The 16,344-nt window shown below is 38.0% G+C and overlaps 1 protein-coding gene across 1 annotated transcript; it reads left to right on the forward strand.

The window, feature by feature from the left end:
• The first annotated feature begins 6,471 nt into the window (after positions 1-6,471).
• LOC120634168 (myrosinase 1-like) lies at positions 6,472-15,277 on the forward strand. Its single transcript, XM_039904594.1, has 7 exons — positions 6,472-6,522; positions 7,516-7,612; positions 8,628-9,203; positions 9,594-9,836; positions 10,683-10,840; positions 12,503-12,744; positions 15,022-15,277. The coding sequence occupies exons 2-7, from the start codon at positions 7,534-7,536 to the stop codon at positions 15,173-15,175; spliced, it is 1,452 nt and encodes a 483-aa protein (XP_039760528.1). The 5' UTR covers positions 6,472-6,522; positions 7,516-7,533; the 3' UTR covers positions 15,176-15,277.
• Positions 15,278-16,344: the final 1,067 nt, after the last annotated feature.

Here is a 16,344-nt window from a genome sequence, read left to right on the forward strand (position 1 = left end):
GCACTGGGTCACAGTGGGGGACTACGGCCTTCCCCCCTACGGACTAACACCTTCTCATTGTGGGAGGCGACCCTCGATGCCTTGGATTATTATTTATGTATATTATTATAATAAATATCCATTAGTCATCTTAGTACCCGTTACACAGATGTGTGTTTTACCGGAGAATATTTGTTTATATTATTATTTTTTTCCCGGGAAAATGGTAAAAAGTCCGCTAATAAAGAAGAAAGTTGTCAAGGCATTCGCATTGATTGTTACAAAATTTCCCTAATAAATTTGTGATAGAGTGCGGCCCTGAGTTCATGTGGTTTCGTGTGTGTTCAAGTGTCTTCTATATTTGTTCCAATTCCTACGTAAGTGTAACTCGGAAAGGTAAGTACCGCTCATTTTTCTCTATATCCTCCATTTTGTTCTAGTTTTGTGCATTTCGTAATTATACCTAAACAATTTAATGACCTCGCCTAGCCCTCAAGAAGATAGAGTGCTGGATATGTTTCATTATTAAATTCATTTATTTAAACTCTTTATTTGCATACCTCTACACAGCTAGACAGGAATATTCTACGTGATCGAATCAGAAATGAGGAAATCCGTAGAAGAACTAGAGTTACCGACATAGCTCAGCGTGTCGCGAAGCTGAAGTGGCAATGGGAAGGGCACATAGCTCGGAAAACCGATGGACGTTGGGGTCTTAAGGTGCTGGAATGGCGACCCCGCACGGGTAAACGCACCGTAGGTCGGCTCCCAACGCGGTGGACAGATGACATCAGGCGAGTCGCTGGAGGCAAGCGGCCCAGGACCGTGTATTGTGAAACTCCCTACAAGACCTATGTCCAGCCATGGACGATTGGTTGAAATGTTGATGATGATGATAACACAGCTAAAAATATAAAGGACGAATAGGGAGAAACCCTGAGGCCGATTTGGTCCATAGATGGCACGTTGCGTTCATTACGTGAGAAATATGTACATGGTAGTGAGATTATGGCGATAAACAAACGAGGGTTCAAATACGGGCTTTTAAGAAAAAGCCCACTACAAACTTGTATTGGTATTCTTTTTTGTTATCACCATCTCACATTGATTCGTACTTATTCAATAAGAATACCTATGAGGCTCTACTAAGAGCGAGAAGAACTATTTTGGCTATACAACGTGTAACAGAATTACGAAATAATGTTGAAGGATGTATAAGTTTTCATGAGGAATCACCACGTAAAAATATTAAATTAAAAGAAGCATATTTATTTTTCCATACAATGAATTCAAAACATTCTAAGTGTTTACTTATGTCAATCCTATTGAAGATAAAATACCAACACGCGCATAGTACCTACGCTAAGCGACGTGTACTTTATAAAGTGACATGAGTCACATGATATTAATTTTGCATTTAATGTTAGGACTGTATCTGTTTTATTTTAGTAAAAAGTGTGGTAGTTGTTTTTTTTTGTTTATATACCACTGATGGTAGGCGAGGATGCGGCCTAAGGTGGAGCGCGCTTGCCTAGAAGATGGCTATTCACTCTTGATTTGAATGTACTCATATTGTAGGCACTGGGGAAAATGAATTCTCAAAAACTATTAGGTTTTCGGTTGCGCAGATAAGTCTCAGAGACAGTACATAATTTACCTGTGAAGTTTATTTACACGTTGCACATATAGGTAGGTACACTCATATGTACCTATCTAGATAGATTACTTCACACGCTCGCCCCAGTAGTCGCCCTCGCCTCATATTTCGTAGTAAAAATTCAAATAATAATTAATCGAATGTTTACTCACATATGCGGAGTTACTCAGTTGAATAAACAAACAGACAGCCTTAATACTGTCCCAATTCCTTATCAAGGCTCGGCTATTGTTAATAATAATTTATTTCTTTTCATGGAGAACGAATATGTAACGAGTACAAGCTGTCATATTGCTAACTTTACCTACCAATGAACTGTTTAGAATTATTTGAAAAGAGTTAAAATATGTTCTATAAAAAAAACATCTTTTCACCAAGTTTTTGTGTCTATGAGCCTTTTATTAGTAATAGATATTATGCAGTGTCGCGCATAAAATATTTTAGAAAAATTATCAAAATTTTGAACAGTAGATATCCCTTGCGACTTTGTCCTCAACCTTAAAAGATATACATATGCTGTCGCGGACTTTTTTTTAGAACTTTTAAAAGGAAACAACTTTGTCATATTAAGTGACTCCGCTCTTTATAAGAGATAGAGAGAAAAAAAAAAGAAAAAAACTTTGTCATACATGATTTATCGAAAAAACCCCGATTTTGAAACATTCTTCATTTGTGCTATGCTCGCATTGGTCTTAGCGTGATATATATAGCATATAACCCAACTCGATAAACGGACGGATTTGCGAAGATGAAATAATTTTTCATCTAGGACCAGTAATTCCTGAGGTCATCGCGTTCAAATAAACAAACAAACAAACTATATCTTAGTATAAGATAAAAGATTTCGCCAAAGCGGCCATTGCTCAGTGGACTTCGATTTCACTTTCGGGGAGTGTAGTTCAAAACCTAGCAGGCATTTTTAACTTTTCTAAGTTACGTTGAACTAGACCGGATCACAGCAATGACGCTAGGCGGCAGAATTAAGCATGGCTGTAGAACTAACGCGAAGAGTTCAATCACAAAAAAGTTCTACTACTTAATACACGGTGCGTATAAGTGTGACGATAACCCCAATTAAATACGAATCGATGCTGACAAATATGATTTCACCCGGCGATGAAACGCTGTGGTAGATGACAACCGCAAAATATAAGCAACTGTGAGTATCATTGCGCGCATATAGTACCTAAACGTTGCCTATAAGTTTTCTAGATCATGGTCCTACCTATTTTTTATTTAATTTTCATTTATACCTGCCTCTCATATCTAGTGGTTAGCAAGTTGCATCGGGTCACGGAATCCTGAATTCAGTTCCCGGGTTGAGGCAAAAAACGGTTAGGTATTAAGTTTTATTGACAAGGAAATAACAGTACCAGCGCAAGTTACAAAATTAGTACAGTAGGTACGACATTTAGTATGGCATTGGGACGTCTTAGTTATTTTTTGAAAAAAAAAAAAAAACAAAATTCAAAATTCATTTATTTCAAGTAGGCCTACTTTAAAAGCAGTTCGAGACATCAAGTATGTATGTTTGTAGTTACTCTACCACCAGGTTGGAAAGCAGATTCTACCGAGAACAGCCGGCAAGAAACTCAGTAGTTCGTATTTGTCCAACATGAACATTTACAGTCTATCTTAGAGGAGATGAGAGCGAAGCTAGTTGCTTTCAATCTACCTTGTCATTAAGAAATGCATCAAATGTGTAGTAACCTCGCTGAACATTTTGTCTTCATACTGTATAAGTTAGTTTAAAGTTACCTAAGCTGTATTGTAGTGAAATTGATGACGTGTAATGATTAATGATTAAAATTCACTTGTAAACCGTTTTAGCAATTGCACATCTAAGCTATTGCGCTTTAAAAATGCCAGGCGTATAAAATAAACACCTCTTTCATAGAAATTACCCTGTGATCGAGCTTTATCTATTCCACACCCTGTGCTTCTGTTATATCGGTTTGGTTGTATTTGTTGGACTAGCTGTTAGCTAGTATAGGATTTTATTTATTTATTTATTTATTTTTTGGATATAGCGTGTATAGGATTGGGGAACTCACAATAACAATCCCATTATTTATATTAAATAATAACTGTTTATTATGAATATGAAACACATTTACGTTATAAGTTTTACATCTTCCGTTAGTAGCTAAGACTTCGAAGTTGAGTTCTAATCAACAGTCAACAGTTTGAACTTCTTTCAACATAGACAATGATGCCCTTGACTAGAATCTCACCTGGAAGTAAGTGATGGCGCACCGCGCAGTTTAAGATGGTAGCGGGCTCAGGACATGACAGAAAAGCAATAGGTACCACAAATTGGTTTCTACGCGACATATCACATACCTATCGATTTCGGAAGGGCCTAAAAGCCTCCCAACAACAAGACCAGAGAAAATTTTGATGAGAAATTCCCAAGTTGCCCCAGTCGGGGGTCCAACCTGCCTCTAACATTCCACTTATAAGACAACTGGTGTTTATTGGTTAAGTTTTTCTGTCAAAGAAGTGTGTTCCAGCCTGGAGTGAGGAACATGGTGTTCGCTGTAAGCACGTTAAGCCAACGAACTCGGTTATAGGTATCACTAGAGTGTGATTCAATTTGTTGTATACGTATAAGCGAATTACAAAATACTGTAAGGGTGCATAAGCATATTTCATAAGGTATCACCCTGTAAAAGTATTAAAACAAAATAAGCTTTTTGATTTTTCCAAACAAACTAATTGTAACGAGTGCGTAGCGTCAGACGAGGAGAGGAGAGGAGAGGAGGTGGGGAACGAGGGGGAGCTGCGGGGGAACAATAATATGGCGGCAAGCGCGCGCGGCGGAGAGAGAGTTGGTTGAGTTTGAGTTTTTGTGGTGATTAAGTACCTAACCGTGTATCAAAATTTTGGATAACATAAATTAAAAGTGATTGTTGATTGTGTGCTACATAAACTCTTTTATTTGTTCCCGGCTATTAAGTTACATAATTCAATAAATTCTAAGTAAATTCTTAAGACAACCCTTTTGAAGTACCTACGCTCAGTGGCGTGTATAGGGTATGAACAGGGTATGCGGCTGATATAAAATTTGGAAAATCTCGATTAAGAGTTATAAATACTCAAGGGTAGACTTTTTTTAACTCTTACAATGCCTATCCTTAAGTTTTTAATTAATCGTACTGGAGGTTTTCGTCATTTTGTATCATCTGCATACCCTGTGCATACCCTCATGAACGCCACTGCGGTAACGCCACGCGTAACATGACGCGTACCTAATAAAGTTACAGAAGTGGTGTTAGGGCTGTATCTGATTTCTTTCAGTAAAAAGTATGGCATTGTTTTACTTAAAAACTATTACCGTTTCGGTTTCACAGATAAGCCTCAGAGACAGTAAATAATGTACCTCTAAAGCCTGTGAAGTAATATTTCGGTTTTCATTAAAACGTATAGCCCCGTCACCAGCACTCTAGAAGAAAATAAATGCAAAAAATATTTTAAATCTGACTCAAACGTTGTATAGCCCAGTCACCAGCACTCTTTCCGTTATCGAGAAAATAAATGCAAAAAAATATTTTAAATCTGACTCAAGTTAGTCTTTTCTCAACATTAGCGAATTGAAACAAAAACATAAAAAAAAACTTTTGGTATCTCCTGTTACCTTGTCTGATATTTAAAAAATCCTTAGCTAAACTGTTTAAAATAACGCTACGAGTCGAGCCGGCGGGCGATGCAACGCGGTGGCTCGTACTGAAAGTTTGTTTATGACAGAAATTGTGTTGAAACAAACAAAACCAGTAGTCTTTAATGTTAGGTAACAATAAAACCAACAAATAACGTATAATGACATAATTATTATCATTCCTATCACTGTTATCTTATTTTAGAGCATTATTGTCCTAACCTAAGCCTGTTAAATTTACGACTACGATTCAATTCCGTTGTGTCTACGCCAAACCAAAAATAAACGCGATCAGTATACTCCATATGCTTCAGATTTTGAAGCCTTTATCATTGACTTAATTGCATAAAAAAAATTCATTGTTCTAGGTAGGCTCACTCTATAAGCACTCTTGAACGGTTCGGAAGGCAGACTCTACCGAGAAGAAGCTATCCAGAAACTTTGTAGTTGCTATTATCCAACATTCACAATTTGCAATATATCATTCTTTTTCCTTTTTCAGAAGGATACTTGCCGATGACTGTGGTGTTGCTACGGTGCTACCGGGAAAGGGGGAAGACCACAAGAAGAGCCCCAAGGCTCAGCGATATCTGGGAGAAAGGGGAGACGTCGACCCGAGGATGTCTCCTTCAAGGACTCGGACCTCGACTCGGTTCGATGTTTATCGGAATCGTTTGTCGGTGGACTTTTGAACTAATAGTAGCTTAGTCTGAACGCCCCCGTGACCGTGGTGAGGGTGACGGGTGACGTCAGAAATCGGGAACTTCTTCGCCGGCGAAGACCGGTGCTGTGAATTCTGTGAGTGTGTGTGTAATAACCCATTTGATGGGACAAATTGGCGATAGGTTTTTAATAGTCTGGGTCGTCAACGACGTGTTAGGTCATCTCCGCATGAGATCGACGTTGGAGTCGGGAGTATAAAAGCCTCGACCAATAGGGTATTTGGTCGGAACTCCCTCGATATGGGTATCTAATCAAAGTCTTGACTAGTGTCGGGGGTTTTAAATTTTTAATTCATCTTTTGTTGTTTATTCACCTCACTTTCACAAGTATTCGGTAATGATAGAAGTCACTAAAAATTTAACATAAGATATTGTTTGTAATCAGCCCGCATTTACCTGTGATGTTATCTACGTTTATTTATTCAGTTTTTTTCTATGCTGATAATAGGTTTGGTTTTCCATTCCACTGAGATCGTGCTGGCGGATTGTCGTGCAGGTATTAGAACGTAAGAAACATCATTATCTTTGCGCTAAATAATTTGGGCAAATTTTACAACAGCACTAAAGAATATTTTAACGTTAAGAATAAATACACAATAACCATTAATCTAGATTACAATTTTTTTTTATTCCTCTACAAGCAATACCATTGACTGAAATATCACCGTTTGGGGCTGTATAATATGTATGTACAGCAGTTGGATTTCATTCCGGAATGCTCATTGTCGGTAGTGGTAAATAAAAAGTGAGAAACCAGAGAAAATTCAGAAATTTCACAATTCTCAAATTGATCGGTCGGGGATCGAACCATCTCTTTAGTGGTAAATAATAACTATTCCGTTACAACATTTACAGCATTAACAACCTACCACCAAAGTATCTTCGCCGGCAGACCCTTAAACAAAAATACTTCCCCCTGCAGAAAAAGTCAGTTATTGTCAAGGTATAAATAAAAAAACTATGTGAGGTTAAATTTCAACCCATGTTGCTTGTTTGATTTATATTCATCACTTGCTGTTCCCTGCGATTAAATCACTGGGGGTGTTGCTGCAAGTGTGAATGTGGGTGAGGCTGAGGGTTAAGCTATTAGTGTGGCTGTGGGAGTGGCAGAGGAAGTGGTAGGAGAGGCAATATGTGTGGGTGTAATCGTGGTAGTAGTGTGGCAGTAAAAGTGTCAGCAGAAGTCGCTGTGAGTGTGGCAGTGGGTGTCGCTGTTCGAGTGGATGTGAATGTGGCATTGGGTATGGCTTTACGAGTGGAACTGGGAGTGGCTGTGGATGTAGTAGTAGGCAGTGGGAGTGCGCGTTGCTGTGGGAGGGTCTGTGGGTGTGACTGTGGGTGCGGCAATGGAAGTGACTGTAGGTGTGGCAGTGGGAGAGGGCGTGAAAGTGGCAGTGGGAGTGGCAGTGGGAGGCAGGTCAACTCAAGGTATCCGTGTGTAAACATCCCTTTGGTCTTAAGATTTGTAGAGTGTTCTGAAAATGTATCACATTTTATAGATACTAGGATAACATAACATGAGGAAGCTACCACAAGGGCTGAAGCTGGGTGTGGCTACAGCAGCATATCAAATCGAAGGAGCTTGGAATTTTGCAGGTGCCCGTTTATTTGTTAATCGATAACATAAAAAGATTTTTGTAGACAACCTGATTTTTCAGTAATTTCTTTGACTTTTTTTATTACATACCCAATGCTAGAAGATGTTGCCAAATTGTCGCTCCAGAGCTTTTGGTAACGCTTTACTTACATTGAGAAATTTGTTATCAATTCCTTGAGTTCACATATCCTAGCTTAATCGGAAATCAACGCATATTTTACATGTGTTAAAACACCTTATAAGGTAGACCAAAAATAGATACGTAAACGATATAAGCTTGGATGTGAACAATTACTCTAACCAGGTTGCTTCTTAAATATTATCAAATGACAATGGTGGATAATAAAAAGAACACCCGGCTAAGATTGTTGTGGGCTTCTTCTTAAACCAGGGCACGTTTGGAACCCTCGTAGCTTTAGTTTTAAGTTTACGAATGCAGTTATCGCCATGAATACTCACATTTCGTGATCAAAAGTGTCATCTATGTGCCTATTTGAATAAAGAAATATTTGACGTTGACTTATTTGATAAAATCCAATTATGAATTAAAATATCTTGATTTTGTAAAAGAGCAACAGCCGAGGGTCATGCCAGCTTTTTCGCGGAAGAATTCTTCATTTGTTTAATGGCATTTTGTCATGCCTGCACGGCAAAGTCGGGAAGGTAGCTTGGCTCCAGGTCCTAGCTTTTAGGGGTATTCACCAACTTTTTAATAAACGTAACAAAATTCAAATTCAAAACTTCTTTATTTATTTAGGCCTATATATCACAGGCACTTATGAAGCGTTCATACATATAATATATTTACATAAATGTAAGGGGATGGTGATAACTTCGTTTGCCAACTTAAACCTAAAGCTACGAGGGTTCCAAACGCGCCCTGGTCTAAGAGCCCACAAAAAACTTAGCCGGGTAATTTTTTTTTTGTTATCACCATCTTACACAGTAAATTTTTATCGTAAAATTGTTTAGTTGTTAAAATGTATGAATATTGTTTATGGTTTTTTTAAACAGACAAAACGCCTAACATCTGGGATACTCTGTGTCACAATAACCCCGAAAGCATTAGTGATGGAACGAACGCGGACGATGCTTGCAAATCTTTCGAGTTCTACAAACGGGATATTGATATGCTGAAATTTGTTGGAGTGGACTTTTACAGATTTTCCATATCATGGCCCAGGTTGTTACCCAATGGATTCGCGAATAAAATAAGCGAGATAGGATATGAGTATTACAACAACTTCATTAACGAATTGCTGGCCAACAATATCGAGCCTGTCATCACTATGTACCATTGGGACCTGCCGCAGAATCTTCAAGATCTTGGTGGATGGGCAAATCCACTAATTGCAGACTGGTTCGGTGACTACGCACGAGTTTTGTACAAACTATTCGGCGATCGAGTTAAGATGTGGGTGACCATTAATGAACCCAAGCAAATTGGACTAATGGGGTACGGAATGAAAAGAATGGCGCCCGCATTAAATGCTACTGGTATTGGTGAATATTTAACGGCGAAGAATATTGTTATGGCTCACGCGAGATCTTGGCATATTTACAATGAGGAATTTAGAGACACCCAAAAAGGTATTTCTTATGAGATCTAATAATATAGATTCACCCTAATATTAATTATCTGTGTCAATGTCATTATGCTGTACAAGTTTATAGTCTGTCTATCGTTTTGGATCTCAATAAAATGATTTAAGGTGGTGTCAGAAGTGGGATCATTTTATCTTCATATAATAACTTTTTATACTAAAGGGTTCCATAAAAACTCCGTAATCCAATCTGTCACGTAGATCCCAGATCCATAACTTCAAATCTGTCCTGATCTGTCGCTATAACACGTTTGCATCGGGACGTGGTTTATATAAAATATGTGCATTTAATATTGCAGAAAAAACTATTATTACTTTAGAAAAATACAATACAATCATTGGTAAAAGAGGGAGTTACCTCGAGCCTTGCTTCCAGGTGTATGCGGCATTACAATTGCCACGGACTTTCGTGAGGGGGTTACCGATTCTCCAGAGGACATTGAAGCCGGTCTCGACGCTATAGAATTTGAGGTTGGCTTGTACAGCCATCCTATATTCTCTTCAAAGGGCGGATTTCCAGAACGTGTTATAAAACGAGTCGGTGCTAGTAGTGCTGAGCAGGGTTATCCAAATAGTAGATTGCCTGAATTTACGCCAGAAGAAATTGAATATGTCAAAGGTTTGTATTAGGCTTGTTTTTCTAACATGTTGTTAAATTAGTTATCTACTAGACTTATATGAGTAATTAAGTAAAATATGAGTAATTAGATAGAATCGCAACGACACCAAATCACTACTTTCTCCATTCATTCATTTTCTTGGTCTTCGTTTTTGAACTGAACTGCCGATACCGTATCGCCTATTTACAGAATCGTCAAAAATATAACTGTTCAGAACTGGGAATCAAATATTTTGTTCCAAATACAAAATTTATAATTTTTTTATATGCTCTAAAGTTTTTTGACAAATCTGGGTGCCAGGTGTGAGATTTTCTACCTGCGTTTACTTATTCCATCGCGTGAATGTTAGCTACGATTCTTATGGTATCGAAGAGCGCCATCTCGTGACAGTTTCCTAGTGTTGTTGTTTTGTTGTGTGGTAAGGCGCGCTCTAAAAAATGCTCCATCCCATTCACACTCATAGTATTTCTTCTTTTGCTTTTTGGCGTTTAGGGAAGTGTGCCAAATCAGCATATTGTACTTCGTTAATTTCACTTGTGTTGAAAATTGGCATTTCTATTCTTTAATTTACTTTTATAAATATTTACGTGTATTATATTCATAAAAATATTCTTCAGCTATCTTAGTACCCATAGCACAAGCTACGCCTACTTTAGGGCTAGATGGCGATGTGTGTATTGTCGAAGTATATATATTTTTTAATATATTTTTAATTTTGAGACATTGTCATTCGGTATGAGTTTGGCACTCGTTTGGCCAATCGCGACTTAAGGCTGCTAATCCACCAGCGTAAACGTTTGGTAATTCTAGAATGTTCTTTACCTATAGATTTTTCAACATTTAAGGTACCAGTGACTTCTATGGCTTCAACCACTACTCCTCAAAATTTTACACGCGCAGTGAGTATAAGCCTGGAACGTATGCCGTACCTTCTTACGATGATGACATCGGTGCAGATTTCACTTACCTGGATTATGAGAAGGGTGCTGTACCTCATGTCACAGTAAGCCAAGTTTTATATATGTGACCTTATTGTCTGTGTTTTTTAATATCATCGTAGCACTCAGACGAATGTTTTTTATAAATCTCGCAAAAACTAGCTATTTTCTCGAGCACATGTCCATATGCATGGGATATTTAGTACAGATATATTATGAATGGGCTTTTTAAATTTACAACGTGTAACAGAATTACGAAATAATATTGAAATTAATATTTCATTAAGAATCACCCTTTAAAATATTAAATCAAAATAAGCATATTTATTATTCCATACAAACGAATTCAAAACATTCTAAGTGTTTACTTATGACAACCCTATCGAAGTTAAAAGACCGACACGAGCATAGTACCTTCGCTGCGCAACGCGTACCTAATAAAGTTACAGGAGTCACATGCTTTTACAAAATAAAATCATGTAACTCCTGTATATATGTATGTGATAGTGGCTTACTCTAAAACTGTTGGGTCTTCAGTTTCACAGATAAGTATCAGAGATCGTACATATTGTACCTCTAAAGCCTGTGAAGTATTATTTCGGTTTTCATCTACACCTTGTATTTAAGTATGATGCAATGCATGCATTTACCAAATATTATCGAGTTCTGTTAATTGTTTTGTACAATTTATAATATAGCTCAGCTTAAGGATAGTTTTTTTTATATATATATTTGGTACAGCATGCCGACTATCTTGCGTGATGGAAAGCAATTATGAGATCTAAGTTTGGGTGCGCTTGCCTACAAAATGCCTATTCAATTTTGCCTTGAAAGCATTGCGGTTTTAGACAGGAAACACTGGCATTATTTTTTTTTAGGACTACCCATCATATTTTGTATGTAGTTTTAAAAATACTTACCTGCTTATAATTCCGAGCGCTGAACGATGAATACCGGTGTACGGATAAACCCGATTGGGTTTTTGATACGCCGCAACAGATGTATAATTAAAAGCCTTCCAAACCGTAGTGGTACAACACACATTTTGATGATTTTGGATATGAATTAAAGTCTGCGAGGCCTGAAACCCGAGTTATTTGACTATTCGTAAGGACGGCCAACAGCTATCTACACTTAGGTAACCAACGTGGTGACGGTTGAATCTCTTCTCATCCTAAGAGCAGACTTGTTCCCTGTAATAGGATTTTAATGGTTTTATAATCCTTACTAATAATACTTCTAAAAGCTGAGCCACATCTTGTCACTCTATGACTATGTTATATCCACCTCATGACGTAGATATGCCTTGCGATAGTGGGATTTTGTTACAATGGTACCATACGGATATGATTATTTCGGCATATTGTTTTTTTTTTTTTTTTGTTAAGCACGCTCTGATGTGCAATGTTAGCAAACCTTCTTAACATGTAATAGCTTTAAGTTTTCATGTAAGTGAATATTGTTCTTATGAAAACATTAAATTTCTTAAACCGCAATATTATAAATGCAAAAGTGTGTTTGTTTGTTCGTTCCTTTGTCTGTGTTTAGCGCCCTATCTAACCAATAAAAAAAAAAATTTTTAGCATCGAGTTAGTTGAAAGGACAGAGTAATATAGGCTTCTTTATATCCCTGGAAATGAACTGGTGCACACGGGATTTTTGAAACACCGTTATAAACCGCCGATTACGAACGCGTGGAATTGTGATAATTGTGATTTTATTTTCAGGTAATACCACACGGTATAAGGAAAGCTCTGAAATGGGTAAAAGACAATTGCAACAACCCGCCAATATTTATAACCGAAAACGGTTTCGGTACCTTCGGAGGCCTGAAGGACGCTACCAGGATATCATACTACAGGAGATACCTCGACTCGATTTTGGACGCTATAGAGCAAGACGGTTGCAATGTCGTCTCATATACGGCTTGGAGTTTGATTGATAACTTTGAATGGAGCAGTGGTTTAAGGTATTTAGAACAAGTAAAGCTTTTTGGATAGCGCAGTGGGTAGGTGCTCGACTTCACTTTCGGGGGGCCGAGTTCAAATCCCAGCAAGCACCTCTAACTTTTTTAAGTTATGTGCGTTTTAAGTAATTAAAAATATCACTTTCTTCGACGGTGAGGAAACCTGCATGCCTGAGAGTTCTTGGCACTGGGCCAGCGTGGTGGACTACGACCTTAACCCCATTCTGATTGTGGGAGGAGACCCGTGCCCTGTAGTGGGCCGGTAATGGGTCGATATAATGAAAGCTCTTTGTGGTAAAGCTCGTCCGGGGACGTACTACAGCCATGCTTATTTCTGCCGCTAAGCAGCAATGCATACTGTGTTCTAGTCTGAAGGGCGTGGGTGCCGGTGTAATTACAGGAGGCTGCACATGAGGCTTAACACCTACGCCTAAAGGTTAAAGGACACAGGGCGGTACGTTGCGAGACGTGTTGCTTGTATGCTCTATTTATAGGCGATAGTTTTCCACTCACAATCACTTATGCCATCTGCTTGGTCCGTCAATTACTTATAACTGTAAAAAAAAAGAAAAATATGTGGCGGAACCCCGCGCGGTAGGTATTCGGGAGCTTTCGTGGTCGCTCGAGTACGTTCGGCTGTCGGGATTCGCCAGTGTGTTCGGGACTCTGCCGTAGGTGTCACGCATCGCGGTAACTCGCACACCACGCCGCGCGGTTAAGTTTAGATTTTTGATTTTTTTAGTCATTTAACTTTGCAACTTAACTAAGAACTAATTATAACGATACTTCATATATGTGGGTTTCATTTACTACCGGAACCTCCTATAAATAGTTATTTCTATCATTTATTATTTTTCTTTTTTTTTTTTTATTATTAACAATGCTTAAGAATAAATTAAAAAACACTATTCAAAATTTATAAAAAAAAAAACTTCCACTCTCCGCTTGCGGGGCTTTTGAATGCCCAAGCAACCGGTGGTCAGGGCTCCAGAGTGAGAAACCTCACAATACGCGCCGTTTCAAGGACTGCCTTCTGTATCCGACCCTTGATCCAACAACCAAGCGAAAGCTTCTTGAGATGTTGGTCGAAGCTTTTCGCGAGAAGACCATTGACTGAAACGACTATCGGAACAACAACGGTCGACTCAACATTCCACATGGCGGTAATCTCGTGAGCAAGGTCCAAGTATTTAGATACTTTTTCCTTTTCAGCTTTCACCAGATTATCGTCATGTGGAATAGTTATGTCAACAATTATTGCACGGCGCACTGATCGATCGACTAGCACTATATTAGGTCTATTAGCTGTAATATACCTGTCAGTGATAATCTTTCGATCCCAGTAGAGCAATGCACTGCTATTTTCAAGAACTGACGCTGGGTCGTACCTATAGTAAGGCATCTCAAAATCGATAAGGCCAAACCGAAGAGCAAGTTGTTGATGAACTATCCTGGCTACTTGATTATGTCTGTGCAAGTATTCGCCGTTAGCAAGATGAGAACACCCGGAACTATATGCCTGAGGGACTCCCCAGGACGATGACACGCTCGACATATGTCTAGAGTGCCATCTTTCATAATGTGTTTCCGGTAGTTTCTCGTCTTGATGACTTCGTCCATAATTGCACAGACAAAACCCTCGGTTTCCCCAAATAGGTCACCGAACTGTAACCAGGATACAGATGCGATTTGATCTACATCTGGTCCCGACAGGGCCTTGTAGAATCTAAAAAAATAAATAGTTTATTAATAACTTGTTTAAAAGTAGAATTAATGATGATGGGAATTTGACGCACAGAGTAGGGATTGTGAGGGACTCAAACTGTAACCTAATATCGGTTTTTGACACTGTTTTAAAAACATGTTTAAATGTAACAGAAAAAATACAGTTACTGAATCAAAGTTTAACTATTAAAATGTGTTAATAGTGTAGCAGAAATAAATAGGTTAAAGTTACTTATTGCACGTTAAGGCAACATTGGCAACGATTACGAAAAAAAACAGTTTCCCTGACCGATTTTCGCCTCGGTAGTTAATCTTTTGAGAGATTTTCTAATGCTGCCCACACTTTAATGTGCAACAATATGCAGAATATTGTCAATAATATTGCCCGTCTTCGGGGTATTAAAGCATTGCAGTATCGATAAAAAATATTATAATTACTGTCAATATTTATAGAGTCCATCATATCGACTGTCTCGGGCAGCCTTGCGAGTGTGGCAACTGTCAACTATTTACATTGACAATATCTATATATGTATACTTTTTTTCTTTTTCCAGCATCAAGTTTGGGCTTTTCGAAGTGGACTTTGATGACGAAAATAGGAAACGAACTGCGAGAGCTTCTGCATTATGGTACAAGAAATTAATCAGTACTAGGATGTTAGATAGCAACGATGATGATATACCAGAATTGGTGGAACACATTTTTTAACATTTCTTTTATACATTCGACCTTTGAGAGAATGCACTCCTGACAGGCCGGTTACCACCATCGCTTCTAAGCACCGCTTATAGCAATTTTATTTAAAAATGACAGTTTATTTGACATACCCTATATCCTAAAGCTAAGGATGAGGACAAAATGTTTATTTTTTAATTTAAATTTAATTTAATATTTTAAAATACAACAATGTGATTGGTTTTTCTTATCAAATTTTTTAGATAAAATTAAAAAATACTATGTAAACATCATTTAGTTTTTTTGTTGTTGTGATTATTATTTTATCCGTCATCACCATATCAACCCATTACCGGCCCACGACATAGCACGGGTCTCCTTCTGTAATGAGAAGGGTTTAAGCCGTAATCCAGTCAGCTTGGCCAGCTGGCTGGATTACGGCTGGAGTGCGGATTGGTGGACTTCCCACGCTTTTGAGTCAAACTCTCAAGCATGCAGGTTTCCAACAATGTTTTCCGTCAACATTAAAGCAAGTGCTATGTAATTACTTGAAACGCACGTAACTCCGAAAAGTAAGAGGTGCACCATGCGTACCGGGACACGGTCCACCCGAAACGGAAGCTAAAGCTCTGACCACTAAGCTATCACCGCTTTATACTCCCAACATATCCGCTGAATCCGTGCGTTATAAGCACAAATCTAATAAATAAAAATACAGACATAATTTATAGTTATATAACACGGTTTGCAATCTGAATTGATGCGAAGTTGAACCGAGAATTGTAAATAGTTTGAAATAGTAAACTAACCGCAGAGATAATAGAACAGCCATAAAGACAAATATACAGCAGACAATAATTTCAAAGATGAAGACAAGAATTTAGCGTTCTGTTACTTATTCCTAGCGTCTTCCAGTTATATTATTGCAAACATCTTTAATGTACAGTCTATACAGCTAGTCCAAGATTTGGAATTTATGTATAATATGAAACTTGGCTCTCAATTATTTTTACATAAGTTATGTCTTTGATGGGATAAAGGACTAGTAGCCTCCATCTCAGTTTTAGATGGCGAAGCCTTAAAGACCTTAAATCTATGGCCGTAAAATAAATTAAAAAAAAATATTTTCCTGCCGTTAATCTGACATTGACATAATGTAAAATCGAACGTCAAACTCTAAGACGACCACGAAAATGTCAAAA

Source organism: Pararge aegeria, chromosome 23, assembly GCF_905163445.1.
Source record: "Pararge aegeria chromosome 23, ilParAegt1.1, whole genome shotgun sequence".
In the NCBI taxonomy this organism is placed as follows: domain Eukaryota; kingdom Metazoa; phylum Arthropoda; class Insecta; order Lepidoptera; family Nymphalidae; genus Pararge; species Pararge aegeria.

Excerpts from the sequence above, each read along its gene's own strand:
- LOC120634168 (XM_039904594.1), top strand. The coding sequence starts at position 7,534 with ATGAGGAAGCTACCACAAGGGCTGAAGCTGGGTGTGGCTACAGCAGCA. Across the intron at positions 7,613-8,627 it reads AGGAGCTTGGAATTTTGCAG|ACAAAACGCCTAACATCTGG; the intron begins GTGCCCGTTTAT and ends TTTTTTAAACAG. Across the intron at positions 12,745-15,021 it reads GAATGGAGCAGTGGTTTAAG|CATCAAGTTTGGGCTTTTCG; the intron begins GTATTTAGAACA and ends TTCTTTTTCCAG.